Source organism: Motacilla alba, chromosome 19, assembly GCF_015832195.1.
Source record: "Motacilla alba alba isolate MOTALB_02 chromosome 19, Motacilla_alba_V1.0_pri, whole genome shotgun sequence".
Taxonomy (NCBI): domain Eukaryota; kingdom Metazoa; phylum Chordata; class Aves; order Passeriformes; family Motacillidae; genus Motacilla; species Motacilla alba.
This window is the reverse complement of record NC_052034.1, coordinates 1,036,017-1,058,338: the sequence shown is the minus strand read 5'-3', so window position 1 is coordinate 1,058,338 and position 22,322 is coordinate 1,036,017. Positions and strand designations below refer to the sequence as shown.

Sequence of the window (22,322 nt, the reverse complement as noted above, 5' to 3'; positions counted from 1 at the left end):
TGGGCTGCTGCAGGCGATGGTGCTTTGGAGGGCAGCAGAAAGGGGGTGCTGGCACAGCCTGCGGGGCTGGGGGGAGTTTGTGACTCCCTCCCTTTCGGGCGGCAATCCTGCGGGGTTGCCCGTGGCCTCTCGGCAGCGGGAGAGGAGGATTTGTGACCCTGTGCCAAGGCCGGGAGGGATCGAGAGGCTCCTTGTGCCTTGTCCCGGGGGGAAGCAGCTCGTCAGCCCTCGGTCGCTGCTCCTGGGGCTGATGGATGTGAGCAGTGATCCTCAGCGAGAGACCCTTCCCCTTCCTCTTCCCTCCCCTCCCGTTCCAGCCGCAGCCATCCCCGGTGGATGCTCGGAGGGTTCGGAGCCCAGGGGTGTCCCTTTGTGGGTCCCCAGGGTCTGTCAGCCGTCTGTGGGGGCAGTGTGGGTCCAGCCCTCCTGGAAAAGCAGCAAATCCAGAATATTCTCCCGCTCCCGTGCTTCCCGCTCCCCGTCTCTCTCCTCTGCCTTCAAACAGTTTCTACTCTATGTAGAGCAAGCAGAAATGATGTGTTAAATACAGCCCGGGCTAAAGCTCTGAATCAAATCAATTCCTTTTTGATTCTCCGGGCTTTTGAATCCTCAGCCCTGCTGGAGGATTGTTAGCACAAGAATGGGGCTGAAGGAGCAATCCTTCCGCAGCGCTATTGACTCAATTATTTTGCCTCTTGATTTTGTATGAGCGGCCGAAGGATATTCTGATTGCTGATGGCAGAGAGAGCATTGTCGGAGCGGGCTGGGGCCGGGCTGGGGCCGGGGCTGGGGCTGGGATCAGTGATGGAGCTGGGGCTGGGGCTGGGGATGGGGCCGGGCTGGGGCTGGGGATGGAGCTGGGGCTGGGGCTGGTATCGGGGCTGGGGTCGGGGCTGGGGTCGGGGCTGGTATCGGGGCTGGGGTCGGGGTCCCGCCGCCCCGCTCGCCCGGGCGGGCGCTGCTTTGTGCGGGGCTCGCCGGGGAGCCCGGGCCGGCTCCGGTGCCCTTGCCCCGCTGCCGGAGCGATGGGGAGGCTGCATTTACGCCGTGTCACGGTATCGGTATTGACAGCTCGGGGCCGGCCCGGGCGGGTTAGGGATGCTCCGGGGGGTCCTGGGGCTGCACCCCGGCAGGTGCTCACCCCCTGCACCGGCTCAGCTCGGGGCTCTGCTCTGGGGCAAAGCGGGACAGCGACAGGGATGGGGTCGGGTTTCAGCTCCCCCTCCAGCCAGGAGGGTTTGGAGCCCGCAGCCCGGCCAGGCTCACTTTTTCAATATCAAAAAAAGAGGAATTCCCCACCCATCAAAAGGCTGGGAAGGACCATAGGAAGCGCTTGGGAAGTGTGGATGAAAGGGGCTGAGAGGAACAAACTGCTGCTTTGAAGAGGCCCTGTAGAAATCCTGAGCAGTTTTATTGGCGGCCAAAACGCATTGTGGGCTTAGAAAAGGCAAAAGCAGGAACTTTCTCCTGCTTTTTTTTCTGGCTGATGTTTGTGTCGCATCAGAGCCTGTGCTCTGTGGACGCAGGAGGTGACAGACCCCTGCTGGGTGTCACAGGCCACGGGGACACTGCCAGGGCTCGTTCTGTGCCCGGTTAATGCCCGTTTCAGCCTCCACTGGCTTTGTAACCCGTTTGTAATCAGTAATTATTAGTGCAGGAGCGGTGTGCGGGCTCCTCTCACCCGCTCCGGGGCGAGTGCCACTCCAAGTGTCACAGCTGGGGACACTGTCACTGTCACCGGCCCCTCGGCTGCTCCCCGGGCTGCCAGAAATTCAGCAGTGGGTGGGAATGTGCCCCAGTTCCAGCAGCCCTGACCCCGCCAGGGCTGAGTTAATGCTGGGGAGGTCAGACTGGGGACCTGGGCTTGCTGCCACCACGGGACACAGTGGCTTTGAGGACAGGCTGTGGGGACCAGGCTCTTCCACTCAGACTGGAAAGGGACTTCAGTGTCACAAGAGCAGTGACACTGCAGTGATAGGACAAGGGGAATGTTTTCAAGCTGAAGGAAGGCAGATTTAGTCTGGACATGGGGATGAAACTCTTCCCTGTGAGAGTGGGGAGGCCCTGGCACAGGTTCCAGAGAAGCTGGAAGTGCCCAAGGCCAGGTTGGATGCAGTTTGGAGCAGCCTGGGACGGTGGAAGGTGTCCCTGCCCATGGCAGGGGGTGGAACGGGGTGGTTTTAAGGTTATTTCCACCCCGGCCCATTGCAGGAGTCTCTGCTGGCTCTGTTTGCCCGCGGGAGCTGCTCCGTGCCAATCCCAGCCGGGAGGTAAAGAGCAGGAATCAGCCTCTGCCTGTTCACAAACAGAGTCAAGTACCGGTGCCCTTTGCAGAGCACTAATGAATTACAAGTGTCTCTCCTTACCCAGGCGCTGCCACCGCCTCGTGACCATTGAAAGCTGCAGCCCTGGAGTCAGGAGCTGCTGGAATTGCTCATTTCTGACGGTACCTGCTATAATTGAATGCAGAATGGCAAAGAGGGGAGGGTTTTTTGGGGTGGGTTTCATCACCCTCAGGGTTTTGGTGCTCTCAGGCTGGGTGGCATCCGGGCTCGTGCCACCACAGGGACTGGTACCCAGTGGAACAAATGAGTTTTAAACCCCTCTGTTTCATTATTCTGTATTAGTAATGAGGCGGCCCTCGTAAATAGCCGTGAAAGGGAGCGCTTAAGCTCATAATTAATAAATGCTGCCTCGGTTTCTGCTGCAGCCTCCAGATGTGTGACGGGTGGTTCTGCCGAAGAGCAGAGGGTGCTCAAGTCCTCCAAGCACGTTAATGAATCTGGGATTTACTCAGAGATCTTGGGACGGCCAGGACAGCCACCTGTGGCTTGGGGTGCGGCAGAGCCTGTGGGACAGGGCTGGGGGCCTGGGGCAGGGCTGCAGGACTGGGGGCACGGGAGGGGATGTGGCACAGGGTGCAGGAGGTCACCTTTGGGCCCAAAGGCCCCCAGGGGGGTGACACTGCACAACCCCAATGGCCCCAGCTGCCTCCTGCAGCTCATTGTTACAGCCTGGCCATAAATGTTTATGACAGGAGGGAGAGGAAGTAAATCACATTTATCTCCCTTGTTTTCTTTATCGGGGCACTAATTTGACAGGGAAGGGAAATTTTTGCTTATTTTACAACTCTGATTTCGGCTGCAATTTGATTTCAGTAGCTGGGAGGCGAACACAAAATCTTATTTTTGTTCCAGAGCTGGTATAAAAATTTACATTTTGACACCGACCCCCACTCCCATTTCAGTGCTGCTACAGCGGGCCCGCGGGCTTTGCACAAAACACATCACCCACATCTAATACACTCATAATTCACTAATGTTTGCTGAATGACAGGGTTAAGTGGCTGCTATTCCCGGCCTCCCACCACACTAATGCACTCCAGACCCGCGCTCCTTTTCTTCTGGATTGCAGTCAAATCGTTTCCTGCAGCCCTCGCAGTGGAAGCTCCCTCCACCCCGAACAAACACGGCTTCCGAAATTATTTTCATTTGTTTTTCTAATCTAATTTTCCCCTCGGTGCTCCACTAATCATCAATCCCATTAAGGGCTCGATGTGTTGACTGCTTTCCAGAGAGCCCGTCCTGCATCCTGCGAGCGCTGACCCGACCTCCAGCGGGCTGAGCCCCCCGGGACCCCCGGGGATGCAGCACTGGCAGGGGGCTGCAGGGTGGGGAGCTCTGCTGGGGCTGCAGCACCCCATCCCATCCCATCCCATCCCATCCCATCCCATCCCATCCCATCCCATCCCATCCCATCCCATCCCATCCCATCCCATCCCATCCCATCCCATCCCACCCCTCCATCCCTGCCCAGTCCCACAGCCTGTCCTCCCCAGGAGAGGAACCTGTGACGCTGGAACAATGCCTGCTGAGTGTTTCCAGCCTCCAGGAGCCGTGGGGGGAGCTGGCTCTGCTCCAGGCTGAGAGCCAAAGGGAAGCAGGCTCTGGTGGAACAGCTGAGCTGAGAGAGGGTGGCACTCCAGCAAGGGTGTGGGGAGCGGGAATTTATCCAGCAGGACTGGGCCACCCACTGCCCCTCCTGGAAGCAGGCTCAGTGCTGATGTGCCTGGCAGGGCACAGGATGGGGGACCAGCCTTGGGGCACTGGGCAGGGATGTGCTGCCCACCCGTGGGAGCAGGACGGGCAACAAGGTGATGGGTTTTGGGGTGATCTCACCCCCCCAGGAATAAATATTCCCCCCCCAATGAAATGGACTCCATGGATCTGTTCAAAACAGTTTATTGTATTTTTTCGTCAGACAAACACATTGATTTCTGGACCACAGTAGAGGATGGAAACCTTTCACAAACTTATTTATTTGAAAATACAAATATAAAATTATACTTTCCACATCTGTGATGTGAGAGACCCCCATCCACATAGTATTTTACAACAGGGCTTCAGAAAGCCATACACAGAGACCTGAAAGATGCTTGATATATATAGATACATATATATATGTATATATATAAAAAAAAAGTCACTACCAAAGTTCTCATCAGTTCATACTAAAGTATAAAAGGAAGGGCTAGGCCTGCCACTGTGCCATAGTTTATTTAGGTACATTTATGACCACCTGAAATGCTCACTTGCATCCTAGTACTGATGGGAGTTCAGACCTCGCACGACAGAGAATGACGGGGGTGCTACCTACGACGGTCACGCGACACACGAGCCCGGCCCGGGGTGACCCTGCTGGCCCGGGGTGACCCCTCTGGGCCAGGGTGACCCCTCTGGGCCGGGGTGACCCCTCTGGGCCACCGGGCCCTGCTCGGACACCGAGCTCTCCACACAACACGGTCGGACTGCTGGGGTGGCCGACAACCCACCACGAGGATTTGCTTTCTCAGACTAAGGTTTGGTTGTTTGTTTTTTTTTTTCTTTTTAAAAATTATTATTGTTATTTATTATTATTATTATTGTGGTATTTTTTGGTAATTTTATTACAGTATTAAAGTATTGCTTAGCTTACAGAATCTCCTCCCGTAGTGTTCGCGCGGGGCCGGCTGGGTTCCGTACGGAGGAACTCTACATGTAGAGTCTGGACCTGCCCGAGTCTCTTCCATGCATCCTGCCTCTCCTGACACTAACCTCACCTCTCCCTCTCTCTCAACCATGCCGCCTTGAAAAAAACAAACCAAACCACTAAAAAAAAGAATTCAGAAGATTCCACCCAAGAGACATCGCCATAGCATAAAAGACAGCTATGAGTTAGTGTTGTCTTTTTTTTTTTTTTTTCTTTTTTTTTTGTTTGTTTTTGTAAACAGTTTCATATGCAATATCATACAGAACCATGGCTGGCCTTCAGTAAAAATGTAGTAAACTATATTGCTTTATTATTGATTATGTTGCATTGAGTGAATGGCAGAAACGAAACAGGAAGGGACGTGTGGCTGGAGTGGCTAGCCCTCATTCACACTACAGATGAAAGCAGGGAAGAAAAGAAATCCCAACACCTTTCAGGTCGTTATCACCCACAATTACCCAATGATTTAACTAAGCCTAGCAAGATGTGTGACATTCACCAGCAGACGCTGCTGTACAATGGAAAAAAATAAATCAACTTACAGCAAAGAGAGCCATGCTACCTTAAAGTCCAAGCTACAAATTCAACTCAAAATGAACATTTATGAAGTGTAAGAAAAAATAAAAACCCCAAAGGACAGATCAGGCTTCGTTTTAATCGAGCCTAGCCCGAGGGACTCGGGTTATTTGAAGGGGGAGGGTCCCAAGCACTTGTGGCTCCTGGGGACTGTCCCTGGTGGCTGGGGTGGCCCCTGGCCCTTGGGGTGCCCAGGTCACCCAGCGTGGTGGAAATGGCTCCTGTTGGTCATCCCGGCTGGACATCGGGAAGCACAGGGCGCTGTCCCTCAGGGAGGCTGTCCCGAGAGGCCGTGGCTCTGTCCCTGCCATGGCAGGGTGGCACTGGACGGGCGTCAGGGTCCTCCCGACCCAAACCAGGCCACGGTTCCACCACCCTTGGCTCCCTCTGGGCTTGAGTAAAACAAAGGTGGAGCTGAACCTTTGTGCTGAAAAATTTACAAAAAAACCCCCAAACGAACGAAGAAAAAAGGAAAAAAAAAAAAAACCTTCAAAATTGATTTCTAGATGAGTGGGGGACTAACGTGAACCTTAGTCTAGGTAGCCACATCAAAACATCTTGGATTCCACGACATTTGTGCTATGGGCCACTGGGACTTCTCAAAAGGTATATAAACATCTAAAACATATTCACACAGATTAGCAATTTCTTCTGAGCATTCTTAAAAAAATATGTTTTTATTTTTTCTCTTAGTAAAATCGTTTTAATATACCGTGCCTCCCTCTTTTAAAAAATAAATTAAAAAAATCCAGTTTTGCATATCTAGCATTAGCATTTAAGGTAGTATGGCACATCCCCTTTCCAAAGTCATGGGTGGGGATCTACAAATGCCTTAAGAGTTTGCCAGCATTTTTAACATTGTGAGACCTTTGGTTAGTTGAAACCGCATCAGATCAACAAAAGAAAAATAATAACCAAGAGGAAAAAAAAGCACAGAAAGAAAAAAGAGAAGAAAAAAAAAAAGCAAAAAAGGAAAACCTTCCCAAAATTATTAGCATTTTTTTTTCTTAAATAAGAGAAAGTTCTATCCTTACTGGTCCTAAATCTGAATAACTACATCTAAATTTTTAACCTTAATTACGATACACCTACCAATATGTACTAGAAGAGGAAGAGAGAAAGAGGGGGGGAAAAATTCACTACACTACCATCAGGACAGCACTCTTACAAGATAAGCCATTTTATACACTATTAACATACAACAATGATCAACAAAGAATATTCTATGAGGTGACAGGGAATGGAGAGGAAAACCAACTGGTAGTACAGTACATCATCAACATTGACAAAATAGCAATAAAAAATTCCCTGACAGCACACTGAATCGCAGGGAATTTGGTTCGTAGTATTTTTTTTTTTTTTACCTTTTTATTTTTTAAAGAATTCGGTTTTATTTCTTTTATTACTTGATCAAGTCTCAGTATTTAAAAAGCGTCCAGCATTTTGCTTAAACCTGGTTGTTCTGAAATAAGAAAAAAACCTAAAATATTACATAAAAAGCATGATTTTTTTTTTTAAAAACAAGAAAAAACAAGGTTTCTCCTTTTGTTAGCAGTATGGTGCCTTGTTTTGTTAAAGATGCCTTGCTCTACCTTGTCTATTGAATGTCTACATTAGTCTACTTGTTAGTAAAATTTACAAAAATAGGAGTGCAGCAGCTCTTTTTAACAAATGTCGCATTCAGTGTCTTATACTGGCTGTACCTAAAGTACCAAATTTATAAACGTAACAATTTAAAAAAATATTAATAAAACTTGTCAATATTACGTTAAAAAAAGAAGAAATATATCCACACTACAGTATGTTCTTAATGCCACCTACCATGTTGTACTTCTAGTTTGCTGTTGCAGGCCTATTTACCAATATTAAAAAAATTAAATTAAAAAATATCCTTCATAAGTTTCCTCCCCCAACAGAGGACCATATATATAACAGCCAAATATTAAACATGTGCAAATAGGAAACTGTCAGTTTTTCCCCTACCAGTCACAGTGCAATGATGTTTTATACTTTATTTCTTTTAAATTCTGTTTACAACTACAATAAATTAAAATCTTCCGTTGCTTCTAGGGTGAAACTTGTAGCACTGAGGTATTCCCAAAAAAAAAAAACAAAACCAAAAGAAGAAAAAAAAAAAAAGAAATCAAAACCAACCAAAGTTGCTTTCTAATCTGACAATACAGAAAGTGATGGATAATAAAGGAAACCATGCAAGCTGGACGCTGCTCTGCCCACTTGGGGTGCCCAGAGCAGCTGAAATGACTGGACAGCAAGTTGATCTAGTTTAAAACAATGACTGAAAAAAAAAAAAAAAAATCCAAAAAAACCCCAAAATAAATGTGTGCTTTGAACCGTAAATGCGCTAAGTAGGAAAAATCGTAGCTTCTTGATCAGTTTTGGGAAAAGCAGGTTTTAAATGAAAATAAAACTCCCGCTAGCCTGTTCCTGTGTAAGCTGTGCACGTGTGAGAGCGGAGCTGCTGGTGTGAACTGGGCGGGCTGGGGGGGTCCCACAGCAGCACAGCCCCCCCGGCCAGCCCCGGCAGCCGCTCCCAAAGGCTACAACTCCCTTGTCTTTTCCCATCCATTTCCATAGAGAAACTGCCTTAGGCTGACTCCATCACAAAAATAGGTTTGTATTTCTCTTTCTTAATAGTTTCTATGTAGTTAATGGAATTGTATTTACAGCACTTTATTATTATTATTATTATTATTATTATTATTTTTTCTTTTTTTTTTTTTTCAGAATTCACGATTTCAAAAAACCTTATATCACCTCTTTCAACAAAAAAAAGCACTTATATAGAAAAAGGACGCGCAAAAAGTTTGTCGCCCTCGCCTTATTGCCGAAAATAGAGAGAATTAGAGTAACCAAGAGCCACAAAGGAAAAGAAGGGCCAGAGAACCTGCTGCTCCCCCCTCCCCGTGCCCTGCCAGCCCCCCGTGCCGCGCCCGCCGCCGGCTCCGCTCCCCCGCGGCCGAGGCTCCTGTCACCATCTCAGCATCCTTTAAGCAACAACAACTACGTAAAACAGAAGAGGAGGAGGAGGAGGAGGAGGAGGAGGAGGAGGAGGGGAGGTGGGATAGAAAAAGCAAAAGAAACCCCTTAATATAACAGTTACACTATGGTTAGGCTCTCGCTACATACACAAAGAATCCCGACTACGTGGCTACGAGACTATGTCAAAAAGGCTACGAAAAGATGTGGGTTTGGAGAGGCTTCAAAAGAGGGGGGGAACCCATCGAGAAAATAAAACCAACAAGAAATGGGTTTTATATACATACTTTTAAAAGCTGTTGTTTTTATAGTACAGCAGATTCATGAGATGATGAGAGAGATTTTAAACAACCCAAGTCCTTCGAGTGCCACCTCCAGTTCGCGTTGGCGGTGATGGTGATGATGATGATGGTGATGATGATGTAGTGCTCAAAGTCTGATGAGATCACCCAACCGTGGGCCCCTTCAGAAACTTCGCCCTGTCTTGCCCGGACATCCAGAGAGACTCTGCGTGGGGAGAAGGCGGACACGGACACGGGAGAGGGACAGTTAATTGATGTTAATTAGGATTTTTAGCAAAAAAACCCCAAAGTGTTTGCAAAACTCTGCGGCCACAGCCTGCCCCATCCACCCTGAGGGAGGATGCAGGGGGCTGGAATGCTGAGGTGTTCCCAGCCCCCAGGGGAGAGGGGGTCTCATGTGTTCCCTGCTCTTATTTCCAGTTTAGGAACAGTAAAATGTGAGTTGATGTATGGCCAGGACAAAAACGGCTCCTTGGGCATCTGTTAGGCCATGAATTCACACAGCTTTGGTAAAACGGGTTTTCTCTGAAGTACCTGGAAGGTGACAGGTTTTACCTGCGCAGGCTGAGGCAGCCAGGATTTATTTTATACAAGAGCTTCAGCCTCCAACGCTCTGTCCCTGCCAGTGCTTAAAGCTGAGACAGATGATGTATAAAAGAAATGGAAATATTTGGAGCACTGGCCCTGCGGGCAGCCGCTCACGGGGACGAGGCCAGGACGGGATGCTCCCTGATGACCTCCAAAGCCCATCCCCAAACAGCTGTGCTGGGTGAGGTCCCAGCAGCATCCTGCAGGGATGTGGGAAGCGATCCCTGCCCCGGGAACCTGCAGCTCAGCCAAATCCTGCCCCGGGGAGGCCGGGAGCAGCCGCTGCCGCAAGCGCTCCGAACCCAGTGCTCCTCGAGGAATTAATAATAAGGCTCATTTCCTCCTCTCAAAATCTATTTTAATTAGTAATGAGCGACATTAAAAGCACTTTGTTTTGGAGTCGTTAATGGTTGGAGTCGCGGCACTGGCCAGCGAGGGGCTGTGCCGAGCGAGGAGGGCTCCCAGCCCATCCATCAGCGGGGCGCCCGTCACCGCGCGTTATTAGCCTGAGTTATGATGCTCTGCCCGGGCTCCAGCTGGCCTCGGGTGCCACCTCCCCATTCCAGAGGCTGGCTGCCCAGGAAACGTGAGGGATTCTGACAAATTGATCCGGGAACAGGCCCTGCTACGTGCACGTAACAGCTGGGATTAAGCAAGGGTGCTTACGGCACTTTTTTCTTTCCCATAAAAAAACCACTCCTTGGTGGAGCAAATCAATTGACAGAACAATTTCAGGCAATCTTGGGGGTGTGTGTGCAGTGGAGAGTAAATAGAAACCCCCTTTATCCACTCGTGTTTAGTTATAAATCTATTTTTATGTAGTTTAAAGCCTCCGAACGTTTTCCACAGTTCCCAGCCCCCTGACTAACTTTAATTCTAATTTCACAGAGTGATTTTTGAATGTAAATGATGTGACACTGATCATGTAATACTGGGCAAGAGGCAGGGAAATAAAATCTGTCACATCCATTCCATCTGCCTGTCCGGGCTCAGGGCTCTGGAGGCAGACCCATGCCATTTAATTGGGATAACTCCTGTTTTTCATTGCACTTTCTAATCTATTCCATTCCGAGTGTTAAGAATATTTGTTTGCAAAGATGAATATGCCAAAGGCCAAATAATAATAAAAAATAAAAATTAAACATTTAATTAACTCGAGCTTAGTTCAAAGGGTAGGAAACTGGCAGCGATCCAGGGCTGCGGTGCTCAGGTAATGCCTTTAATTTAATTTGCTCAGGTTTAATTTTTTTTTAATCTTGATAATTGCTCTATGGTTACAAGTTACAATGTTATCTTTTAGCTGTAATATTTGGTACAGCACTTAATTAAGAATGATGGTTTCTCAGTAATAAAGCAGTGGGGCTCAGCTATTTTTAAAGCAGTGTGCTGGGAGCAGATCTCTGATCCCACTGGGATTCTGGCTGCTGCCACTGGGGGTGATTCCCCGCAGCTTTCTGCCTCTTCAAATTATTGCACGAAGCAGCAGGAAGATGAAAAAGTGACTTTTTTGGTTTAGCTTTGGATCTGTCTTCCAGTTTCCAGCCCGTGAGGTTGATTTGAGTAACACAAATCACAGAAAGGAATGATTAAAGGCCAAGGAAAGACGAAATGAAGATAAAAAATTGTTCACTTAAAGTAAATATAGGGGAGATGGTAGTTCAGCACAAAGTACAAATGGGATATACTGTAATACCTCCAAGTGAGATGGCAACCAACCATGTGTAACGTTTCAATGGTATCCATTTGTAAAAGCCGTTGCAATCAAAGGTCCCTAAAATTGTACAATTGTTAAGTTCATCAGTGCTCTATACACGGGAACAGCTGATTATTAATTTTTGCCAAGAAATTATCAAAGGACTTGAAAGACTGTGTTGCCAGCATGAATAGGGATTTCCAAGAGCTGTTCTGGTCACCAGGTGTGCTCAGCCCTATGGTCACCTTTCCAAGACCACCATCTTCTCATTCCCCCAGGTGCAAAAATAAGCTTTGGGGTTCTCCCTTCTTTATTTTTAAACCGGGGTTAGTAAATGGACAGTGTTAAGTAAATATATATGTCATAAAAGCTATGGGATTCTTTGCAGTTATTGGGGGAATTAAGAGGCTACCAATCTGCAAGCCAATTATAAAATGGTTCTTTGGGAAGTGTTAGTGCAGACAATCTGGATACCCAGGCTTGGACCTGGTGTCCTTCCACCTGAAAAATCGGGATGCTGCAGAGACAGAAGTGCCCAAGTTTTCAAGCACAAACAGGTTTTTAGGTGAAAAATGGAAATAACAGGTGCTGTAAGTGGTGAGAGGTGGCAGTTTGAACTGATGGAGCTCCTTGCAGAGCAGTAATATTCCGTGTTTGTGCTAGAATTGATCCCCAGGGACTGTCGAGTCCACGGCGTGGCCACGGGAGGGGCAGGCCTGGGATGGGAACTGAGCACACGGGCACAAAGCCGGGCAGAGGGTTGGTTTGTCTTTTTTTGCAATAAAAATAACAGCTTCAGGAGCTTTGTCTGCACCACACTCCTGCTCCCCCCATCCAATTCCAGCAGGGAGGGAAGTTCTCCTCTGGGTTTGAGGGACCTTCGGGGGAGCCTCTGCACTTCCTCAGTGTCCAGGAGATAAAACCAGCTCCTGCCCGTGCTCCAAAAGGGCAGGAGCCTCGGATGCAGCCTGTGCTGGGGGTGCCACGGGGCAGGCCAGCCCCATTCATGCTCACACACAGGTGACACAGCCACGTGCAGCCTTGTTAAGCCGATCTCTGCCCCTCATTAGTGCGATCGCAGCCCCACGTTAGGAGGCACCTCCCGGGGACCCCGGGGCCCAGCGGGGCCCCTCGCTGCCAACCTGCGGCTCCCAGCGACCCAGGGCCGGCTGGAAGCGACCCCAAAGGTCAGCAGACAGGTGAAGAGGAGCAGGACACGTCCTGTCCCCCTGCTGGGGGTCCCACCAGCCAAATTAATGAGCTGATTTTGCTCGTTTGGTGGGAGCAGGGACTGTTGCTCTGCCCGCCAAAGGGTGCAGCAGCCAGGAGGATGTAAAGCCCATGTGGACAAGCAGGGATTTAAATCCCGTATTTATTAAATATTTCTCTTTGAGACAGGTCATGTCTGGCTGCAGACGGCTCCAAAGGAGTGTTTGCACCAGGAGATGTTCAGGTTGGACATCAGGACAAAATTTCTTCAGCCTGAGAGTGATTAATCTTAAAATTTCTTCAGTATGGGAGTGATTAATCACTGGAATGGGCTGCCCAGGGCAGTGGTGGAGAAAACACGGCAATTAGTGATAGAGTCTGGTTAACAGAGGGTGACTGGTCACAGGCTGGAGTAAACGACTCTGGAGGTTTCTCCAACCTTGCCAATTCCAGCTGGGACGCCCTGACCACCCAGCCGCAGCCCGGCAGCGAGAAGCCACACTGGCCACGGGACCAGCAGCAGCAGCAGCAGCAGCAGCAGCAGCAGCAGCGGCAGCACCCCCGAACCCCCCGGATCCCCCCGGATCCCCCCGGAGCCCCGCAGCGCGCGGTACTTACGGCGATGCCGTGTCCGAAGCCCGAGCCCGGCTGCGGGCTGGCGGCGCTTATGTAGTTACCCACGGCGGAGTCCTGGCTGGCCGGGCCGTAGAGATCCGCGACGGGCCCGGGGCTGTTGGCCCCGGGGAAGCCTCCGGGCCGCGCTGGGTTGGAGCCTGCCGGGGAAGCGGGTGCGCCAAAATTCGGTTGAGCACTGTAGCTATTCAAGACTGGTGTGCAGAGAATAAAGCTGGGTATGAGGCCAGACGCCGGGCATGCACCGGTATTACAAAGCCAAACACCAGAATAAACAGCCTAGGCCCAATTCTAACACTTAACCAAGGCCATGCGAGAGGAGAGCAAGTACTGGAGAAGAGTCAGCCCGGACTACTACGAAGCTTAGAGCTCCAAAAATATATATATGGATATATATAAAAAAAATAAAAAATAAAAGAACAATCATTCAACACACTACTGCAACCAGAGACTGGAGGTGCTCATTTTCACCAAATTATCACAAAATATAATAGGTATTTTTCAACATCTGACTTGATGCTCATGCAGTAGTAACAAGTTCTCTAGGTCTGGGCACGCCGAGACAGCATTCACATCCCATGCAAACTACAAAGGAACTAGTTTGAGACTACACATTGTGGTAATATTGATATTAAAATGTTGACAGCAAATAACTTGAATCACGTCTAGGAAAATCGTTTTTTGGATCCATTCGATACTTTTGGAAAAAACCCGCCCTTTTAGATCAGTAAGCTGTAGAAATAGCTCAGTAGTTGATTTTTTTTTTTCTTTAAATGATATGGAATGGAACAGTTTGGGTTTTTCTCTTTTAAATATGACCAAGGAGAGTGTTGTTTTATTTAGGTTTTTTTTTTTTTCTTTTGATTTGGAGAGCGAAGACCTACCTTCGTCTCCAAAACCATGCTTGGGACATCAACCAAAATTAAACAAATAAATAAAGATCAAAAGCAAAAAAGAATTCCAGAGGGTGGATGACAACTCACCTCCTAATGTGGAAGTAAAAGAAAATTTAATTTTTTTCCTCCCTTAAATTTTTTTTTTTTTTTGAGAAAGAAAAACAATGTAAATAAGAATGATACTGAAGAAGAAATTTAGATATTAAAGCATGTTAGATGATCAGGCTTCTGGCATTTCTCACGGCTGCTTCTGGATGTGGGATTTATGAGGAAGAAGTTTCAATGCGAAAGGAAAGTCAGCGGACTGGGAGGAGCTGGATGGAGATGGCTGCGGGAAGCTGGAGCTACACCTGCCCTGGGGAGCACAGGGAGCCTGCTCTGCCCACACCCACCGTGTCCCCACCGTGTCCCCACCGTGTCCCCACCGTGTCCCCGCCGCGGGCAGCGCCAGGACACGATGGCCAGCAGGGCTGGACGTGGGCCCAACACCACAGCCTGCCCCAAACCCCCCCTGGGCACATCACCTCCAGCCTTCCAGGCTGCCCCAAGGCTGCTTCAGCCTTTTCCTCTGGCTGCAACTACTGAGCACCAGAACGGGTTACGGAGTCTGGTGGCCTGCAGTGAGCTGTGCCCATGGGTCAGAGCTGCACGGACTGACACAGGGCTCTCCTGGAGACCAGCCTGGAGCCAGCCCTGGGCTGCCACCAAGCGCTGCGGTGGCACAGGCTGGACCTCTGCTGCCCTGGCCCCTTGCCCTGCATCAGCCACCCAAGGGACCCCGGTTCTCAGGTGAAGGAGCTGGTCAAGAGGAGCACACCTGGCAGCTGGTGGCTCTGTGGTGACAGGGAAGCCAGCTCTGCACAAGAAATGATTCATGACAGCTCTGGACTGGGAGCAGGGGAGGGTAAGTAGGACATCTAAGCTAGCAAGTTCAAAGAAATAAGGCATGAGAGAGTAAACAGATTTTGGACTTCGCTGGCAAACAAAGAGCCTTTTTTTATTATTAAAGATTAAATGTCAAGATAACATTTGGCCTTCTCACTCGTGAAGAAAAATATCCAGCTGAGATGTTCCAAAGCCCTTTATTACTACAAGCCAGCACTTTTCCCCCCTTTTCTTCCCTTTGGTTCAATAAAATGGATGTGAATTTTCCTGCCAAGTCACACAGAAAACCCAGCTGGCTGCTCCGAGTGACAGCGGGACCCGGCATGCCCAGGGGCATCCTGTTAGTAAAGTACTCCTACAAACCCACAGCAGCACCAGAAACCTCCAGAACAACCACCTGAGGAACCAGAGGGACCCCCTGTGCCCCCACACCCCACATCCCACCCTGGCCCCTCTCATTTGCATCTCTTAAGACTGCAGGTAAGGCTCTCACACCTGCAGGAAGAGCTGCCAGTGGGTTGGTTATTCAGGTGGGGAATGAAAAGGTAATTTTTCATCCACTGAGCAGGGGCTCAGCACTCCACACTGCTCACAGGAGGGAGAACGGGCATGCCAAAGGCTGCTCCACTGCCTGGGAGGCTGGGATGCCCTGGCACCTCTCCATGTGGTGCCTGAAAAACTGCACAGAAAAAGCTGGAAGCTTTTCCAGAGCCAACACTTCGCTCCAGACCCTACAAATGAAACAGAAAGCTCCCATAATTAGCAGGAGCCTCAGCAGCCTCAGAAAGCTGTATTTGAATGATTTGCTCAGCCACAGTTAGCTGCTAAGTGTTTGTCTTCTTCCAGGAGCCCAGGTGAGCTCACCTGGAGCCAGAGGCACCTTTACCATCACCACAGCAAAGGGACCCTGAACCACTTTCCCAACAAGGAAATCCTGATGTGTTCTGGCAAGAACTACCTGGAAACAAGTTTGTTTTACACAAACCTGGAGTGCCCTGAGACTGAAAGGAAGGAGAAATGCCTGCAATCCTCCAGACTCCAGATACTGCACCACTAAGGAAAGTTAGCACTTTTTGGAAACCTGTGTCCTTGTGACAAAACTCCTGCTGCTGGAGGTTGTCAGGAGCTGTCCAAGGCTGCTGTGAACTGTGGGAATTGCAGAGCACTGACATTAATTCCTTTCCCCTGGCCCCTAACACCCCATGGCAAGATCAGGAACTGGGGCAGATGTTTGGAAGCTTGTTGCTGCAGAACTGTCAGGGGATTGTGCTGTCCATGGAGGGGAGGGGACCACTGACCGTGACCTGATGCCAGGAGCAGGAGCAAAGCCTGACCTGCTGCCCGGTCCCAGCAGAGGCACGGGCTGAGCTGACCAGGAATCCCCTGACTCTGGATGCATCAGACTGACTCAGCAGAGACTGAGGGCTGGCAGGGCCATCTTCTCCCCTTCCAAGAACTGCCAGCACTCAGGAAGTCCTGGCAGCAAAGGACTCATTCCTGGTCCCATTTCCCAACCAAGCACACAGGAAACCATCCTGCAGCAGGCAACTTCACAGCTCTGAGACTGTGCCTAAGCACCTCCAGCTCAAAGGCTTCCTCCTCTATGCAAAATTTGCAATCCCAAGCGTCCCCAGGAAGCCCTGTGATAGATCAAGGTCAGGAGAGATGTGGAAAAGATTAGATGTGCTTGTAAGTCACAGCCAACCACCTTTTATGTTCAGCCCCAGCCATCCTCCGTCCTCTGGACTACAGAAGCTCCTTCCTGTGCTGATGGAGATCAAGGGCCAGCAGCCAGGAGCTCTGGCAGTGATGGAACAGGGCAGGCTAATGTCTTGCTTGCCTCACTTCGAATTTGCTGTGGTTTTTCTTACAGAGAAGACTCTGAGCCTGTGAATTTTGATCAGCAGGTGAAGCCTGAGGGACAGGCTTTGGGGAGCCCCAGGCTCACTCTGCCCAGTGTCACAGTGGCTCGGGGAGCCCTGAAAAGCAGTGAGGGAATGTGAGATGGGACACAGAATGGAATAAAAAATGTGGGTTCACAAAGCAGCCCCAGCAGGATTTTTCAATGCCAGTGTTGGTGCTGGTGGAGTTGGGAGCTGCTGTGCAGGGCTGGCACAGCAAGAACTGGACCTGTTCAGGCAGTGAGGCTTCATCAGCAGCCCATCCCTCAGCAGGGCTCCTTTATCCCCATTTAACATGCGTGTGAGATGCTCCTCCACCTTCAGCCAAGTGCTTTATGTCAGGGAGCCAAGAGCTGGGAGCCAAAGCAGCCTGGCAGCCCCGGCTGAGGCAGGGCAGGAGGCAGGGATGTGTGTCTGGAGCCTTCTCCTGCAAACTGCCACGCTCACACAGAGCCTGCTCACACGTTCATCTGTGCTCAGCGGGAAAGGGCAGTGCTGAGAGATGAACTCTCCCTCGAGGAACTCTTGAGAAATTTCTAAGTCGGGACTCCTGCTGACATTTGCTAACGAGGACCCCAAGGCTGCTGGGCCTGGGCAAGGCACGACAAGCTGGATGCTGGAATCCCACCCAAATAAACTCACCTCAGCCATGAGCGATGAAGGGGAAGAGGAAGGCAAAAGGAGAAGAGACGTGAGGGTTTTGACATTACTGCCCTACAGGGGGAACTCACACGGCACTGGGATGACAGTCAGGCCCTTAGGGACCAGTAAATGGGACCTGATGACAAAAATCCCACTTAGGCACCACTAAAATATACTGTATTGCAAAGGAAACAAAGCAGGGGCAATCTGGACAGAGGACTGAGACAGACACTGCATGGGGATCATTGTCCCCTGCACACAGCCCACATGGAGCCTTGGTGACACCCTTCCCTCTCCACAGCACCAAAACCCAAAGACTTAAACACCTTTGCAGGAACTCATAACAAATATGAGTATTTTAAAATTAAAAAAAATCCAGGTGGGGAACAGTGCAGAATGTGTGTCTGCCTTCCCTGCCACCATGCTCAGGTGAGGAAATCCTCACGAGGGAAAGAAACCACCACAATTCACTGGATTTCCTCTTTGAGCAGAGGCAGGATATTCCTTGTCCCTGGGCAGCCCTGCATGGGGGTGAGCAGCTCTGCAGGGATGGGGGAGCTTGGCAGTGTGGGGCTAAAGTGAGATTCACTGATTTAGAAGTCATAAATGATTCCATGATTCTCACCAGAAATTCATTTTTCATCTCCTGTCAAGTATACCCTACAACCAGAGTTGGTCATCTCCAGCCCTTTTCTCCTTCAAGACCCTCCTTGTTCCTGCCTTGTCCCACTGCCCTCAGGGTGGATTCCTGTACAAACAGGTTTCTTCACAACTTGTTGATCCAGTGCTATAATTTCTGGATGACTCTCTCATCTGCCATAAACAGCCACGCACAATTTGGCAGGCATTTCTACCATCAATGTTTATGATAATAACTAAACGTGCTTGAAAGCAGCAGGAAATTTTCAATATAACTATCATTAAGACAAAATGCTTTAAATCAAAGCCATTACCCACCACCAAGACTCAAAGCTCACAAGATTAGTCTGTTTTTCCATCTTTATGAAAAATTCATAGAACATGCTGCAAACATCATCTTCCAGCTCGAAGGAGTAAATGATATAATAACACTGAATGCTGCTGGCAGGGATGGCAGCAGGCAGGGCACAGGGGCACGGGGCAGGGCACTGAGCAGCCCAGCTGGGACAGGGACTGCCCCACGGCCTGGTGGCACTTCATTTCAAAGCCAGGTTGGAGCAACCTGGTGTACTGGAAGGTGTCCCTGCCCACAACACGGGGTTGGTCTTTAAGGTCCCTTCCAACCCACTGCTGCTCTAGGATTCTATAAATTTATGAATTTGAGTCACTTGGGTCCATTTACTGCTGGATTTTAAGAGAAGACTGTCACAGAAGGAGCATCACCTGTCCCCAAGCATTGCAGCCTGCTGTGCTGCCTCCGCAGCCACCCAAGCACAGCCTCTGCAGAGGACACAGAGCAAAACCACAGCGAGTGGCGTGGCGACAATCCCACCTTCCTTGGGGACACGGGTGTCCCAGAGTGTGGCACTAATGGCCACGCTGTGGCACGCATGACTAACAGAGCAGCACTCACAGCGTGACGCTGATCCTTTAAATAACCAGCACAACTTCAGCACCGCATGCAGATCTTACATCATTAGTGCTCAGAGCCTTATAAATATAATTAGCAGCGCTGCACCCATGTTACAGATCGCTTGGCCAAAGCTAATTCTTTGTGCAGTCAGGGCTGAAGTTAATGGGAGTTTGTACCTTGCTTTTCAGAGCTGCTAACAACCAGAATGTCATTTACCCGGGACTGGATGTACAAATTAATGCCACTCTGAAATAAGACATTGGTGCTCCTGGTTCTCAGCGGCCTATTCAGGCTGCAGGAGTGCACTGGCACAGCACTGAGGAATAAAAGCTCATACTCGGGCTCTTTTTTTCTACACCAATCACCTCAGAGAGCTCCAAACCCCTTCCTTTGTGGTCAGGTTGAGCCATGGAAGCATCGCTTCCCTGTGCCTGAGCTTTTACAGAGCGTGGGTTCTGTCGGAGGCAGCGTGTGGCACACCTCGAACTCGGATCAATGCTCCAGCTCACAAACGTCTCGGAAATAATGAGCTGGAAACACACAGATATTCTGGAGAATAACAAGGTACAAACAGCTCCCAACTCGCTGGAAGCGAAAGTGGGAGACAAACCAGAAAAACAAATAACGCCGGCGTCACGACGAGAGCTGCCATGTTGTACATCTCTCATGGGGACCTGCATCCCTCTGCTGCTGCTCTTCCCAAGCAGACTTGAAAAGCAAACTCTCTCTCTAAGAACCCTGTGGCAGACACAGCTCCTCTGCAAGTGTGAAGAGCTACAGATGACAGCTGGCTCAGTCCTGACTGGAAAATCAAACGGGAGAGCTGTGCCTTCCCTGTCACCCCGACACGCTCCGTAATGGGGAGCAGCCAGGCTGCCCCAGGTTATCCCTCCCCTGCAGCTACGCCGGCCCTGCAGGGAAAAAGGAAAGTACAACAACTGTCGGGCTCATCAGCAAAATAAGTGGTGATGAGGCTGAGACACACCGAGATCTGCCCTAACAAGGTACTATTTGTACGTTATTTTCTAGCTGCAGTCACACTTTCAAAGGTTGTTCTGCGGCTGCAGCCCCTTCGGAAACGGCTTCACACATCAAAATATCGCAGGGTAATGACAGCAAGCAGTGGGTGGTGAGCTTGGCAATTACGGCTGGAAGTGAGAGGGAACCAGGAGGGAGGGCTGAGTGCTGCCCACCCTGCTCGAGCTGGGCACACTGGGGTGATAATGGCACCTGGGATCTTGTGGCAACTGCTCCTGCTGCAGCCTCGGTGTCCTCTCACCACGCTGCTCCTCCAGCCCAGCAGGACACAAACCAACTGCTGAACTACCTGAGATGAGCCACGAGCAAGAGCTGGGCAGCTTCCACAAGCTTAGGCAAGATAAAAATTCACCTGGCGCAGGTGCTCCACAATCCTGCTGCTGCATGTGAGCCCCTGCTTCTGCTACGTACTGCACCTAGCACAGCCAAGGCACCCACCACATCTGGAAGCTGCTGATGGGCACCAATCTGCAGAAGACACAGAATTCAGTGTGTTCAAGCCCAGCTGCTCTAATTCCTGCACTTGTGCAGCAGGACAAATAACTGCACTTTGCAGCTCAGCTGTAGTTTTTTGCCAACGATCAATATTTATTGCCTAATCCCATTTTCCATGGCGTGTGTTAGTGGTGTCACTCGCGCGGGGCCGAGCGCCACCAAGGCCACACAAAGCTCCGCTTGTAGGAGCTGCAGTCAGGGAGCCAGCTCTTGTCACAGCCTTACAAAAGGATTTCCTCTCGAGCGGCTCATCTTTAATCATTATAAAAGCACAGAAGTTTAATCCATTTTTGATGTAAGCGCTAATAGCTTTGTGTCCTTGAAGTTCAAAGTGGTCTTCGTGCATGTCGCTAATTAGCCGAGCAAGCAGCCATTCAGCTTCCTCTCATGTTTCTAATTAGATCCTTAACAACAAACAAATGTCGACCTTACAAAGGCTCTGCTACGATTCCCTCCATTAGTTAAACAGTTTGGGAGGGATGCGCTTCTGTGCATCCCCAGCCCCCCCAGCAGAGGATTCAGGGCTCTGGGCTGGGGTATTTGCCCTTTGGAGAGGCTCTGCCTTCCTGACGGTGCTTTCCAGGGGTGCCAGGCAGCCCAGGGATGATGCAGGGAGCAGGTGACCACTCATCAGCCCCTGCCCTGGTCCCAGCTCTGTGCTGCTCCACTGTCCCTCCCTGCAGGCACGGGCTGTTCACCAGCTCTGTTGGACCTCACAAATAAACCAGAGGCAGATAAATGCTGTCCTGTTAAGTCAATTTCCTAACTGGTTCCTGCCAATTTAACTGGTTTTACAGCTAATTTAAAATGTGATGTAATTAATGTTTACATACCTCACAGAATCATGGAATGGTTTGGATGAGACCTTAAAGCCCATCCAGGGCCACCCCCTGCCATGGGCAGGGACACCTTCCACTGTCCCAGGGTGCTCAAAGCCCTGTCCAGCCTGGCCTGGGACACTGCCAGGGATCCAGGAGCAGCCACAGCTTCTCTGGGCATTCTGTTCCAGGGCCTCCCCATCCTCCTAGGGAAGAATTTCATCCTAATATCCAGGCTAAGGGTGCTGTCATCTTTTTACTCCACATCAAATGGCTGGCACTGCTCCTCGCACTCCTTTTTGTCGATGTGTGTTTGTAACATGCCGTGCTGGAGTCATTGCAGCAGCACCCCGCTTGTCCTTGCCCGTGCTCAGGTTTTTGGGCAAGTTTCTTGCTCCAGCCCTGGCATTTATCCAAGGGGGATGAATGAGGATCTGTCAGCAGCAGGAACTGCTGCCGGGTTCCTCCCGGAGCCCTGGGCGGGCTGCGGGCGCTCGCTGCGTCGCAGGCGCCGACCCCAGCGCTGCTCCTGCTGCCTGTGCCTGCACACGGAGCTTTAACACTTATTACCACCCATCCAACTGGCAAATAAGAGCTAAAGCTCAGATGCTGGGATATCACAGACCCCTCTGTAACCATTTTTCCATTTAAAATGAAGGAAGAGCTGAGCCAGGTGACGCCGGCGCCTTCACCTCACGCCGAGGAGCGCGAGAGCTGCTGTTAATTCCACCATGGGCAACCACATCTGCATTAATTGTTTACCACAGCCCGGACAGGTCTTTTATTAATATTAATGAGTAAGAGGGAACAAAAGGCCCCTTTATTTTTAGCCTACTCTAATTGCGTAGTAATTACTCATCTACAAAACAAATGAGCCGAACTCCATTGCCATAGCAACAGCAACTCCGGCCTCCCACTGTACCACATTAACTGGCTATCACTCCTGTAATTTGAAATTGAAGCCTTTTGTACAATAACAGACAATACAGGAGGAAAATTAAACCAAAAACGGGTCTTTGTTTTGCTGCATGATTCAAGTCATAGTAGCAGGAGGGCCTTGCCTGGGGGG

General features: G+C 50.0%; 1 protein-coding gene across 20 annotated transcripts in view; it reads right to left on the bottom strand.

The window, feature by feature from the left end:
• Positions 1-4,225: 4,225 nt before the first annotated feature.
• MSI2 (musashi RNA binding protein 2) overlaps positions 4,226-22,322 on the bottom strand; it is a 204,749-nt gene continuing 186,652 nt past the window's right edge. For 9 of the 20 annotated variants that reach the window (XR_005259447.1, XR_005259448.1, XM_038158229.1 and 6 more), the window contains 3 exons: positions 13,012-13,220; positions 11,185-11,262; positions 4,226-9,108 (listed from right to left, as the gene is read on the bottom strand). Coding sequence is in view for 14 of the 20 variants with exons in the window: in XM_038158229.1 (XP_038014157.1) it covers positions 11,221-11,262; positions 13,012-13,220 (251 nt within the window). In the remaining 6 variants the exon portion in view is untranslated. The remainder of the gene's footprint in view (positions 9,109-11,184; positions 11,263-13,011; positions 13,221-22,322) is intronic. The other 11 variants (XM_038158235.1, XM_038158237.1, XM_038158241.1 and 8 more) reach the window with 3 other exon arrangements.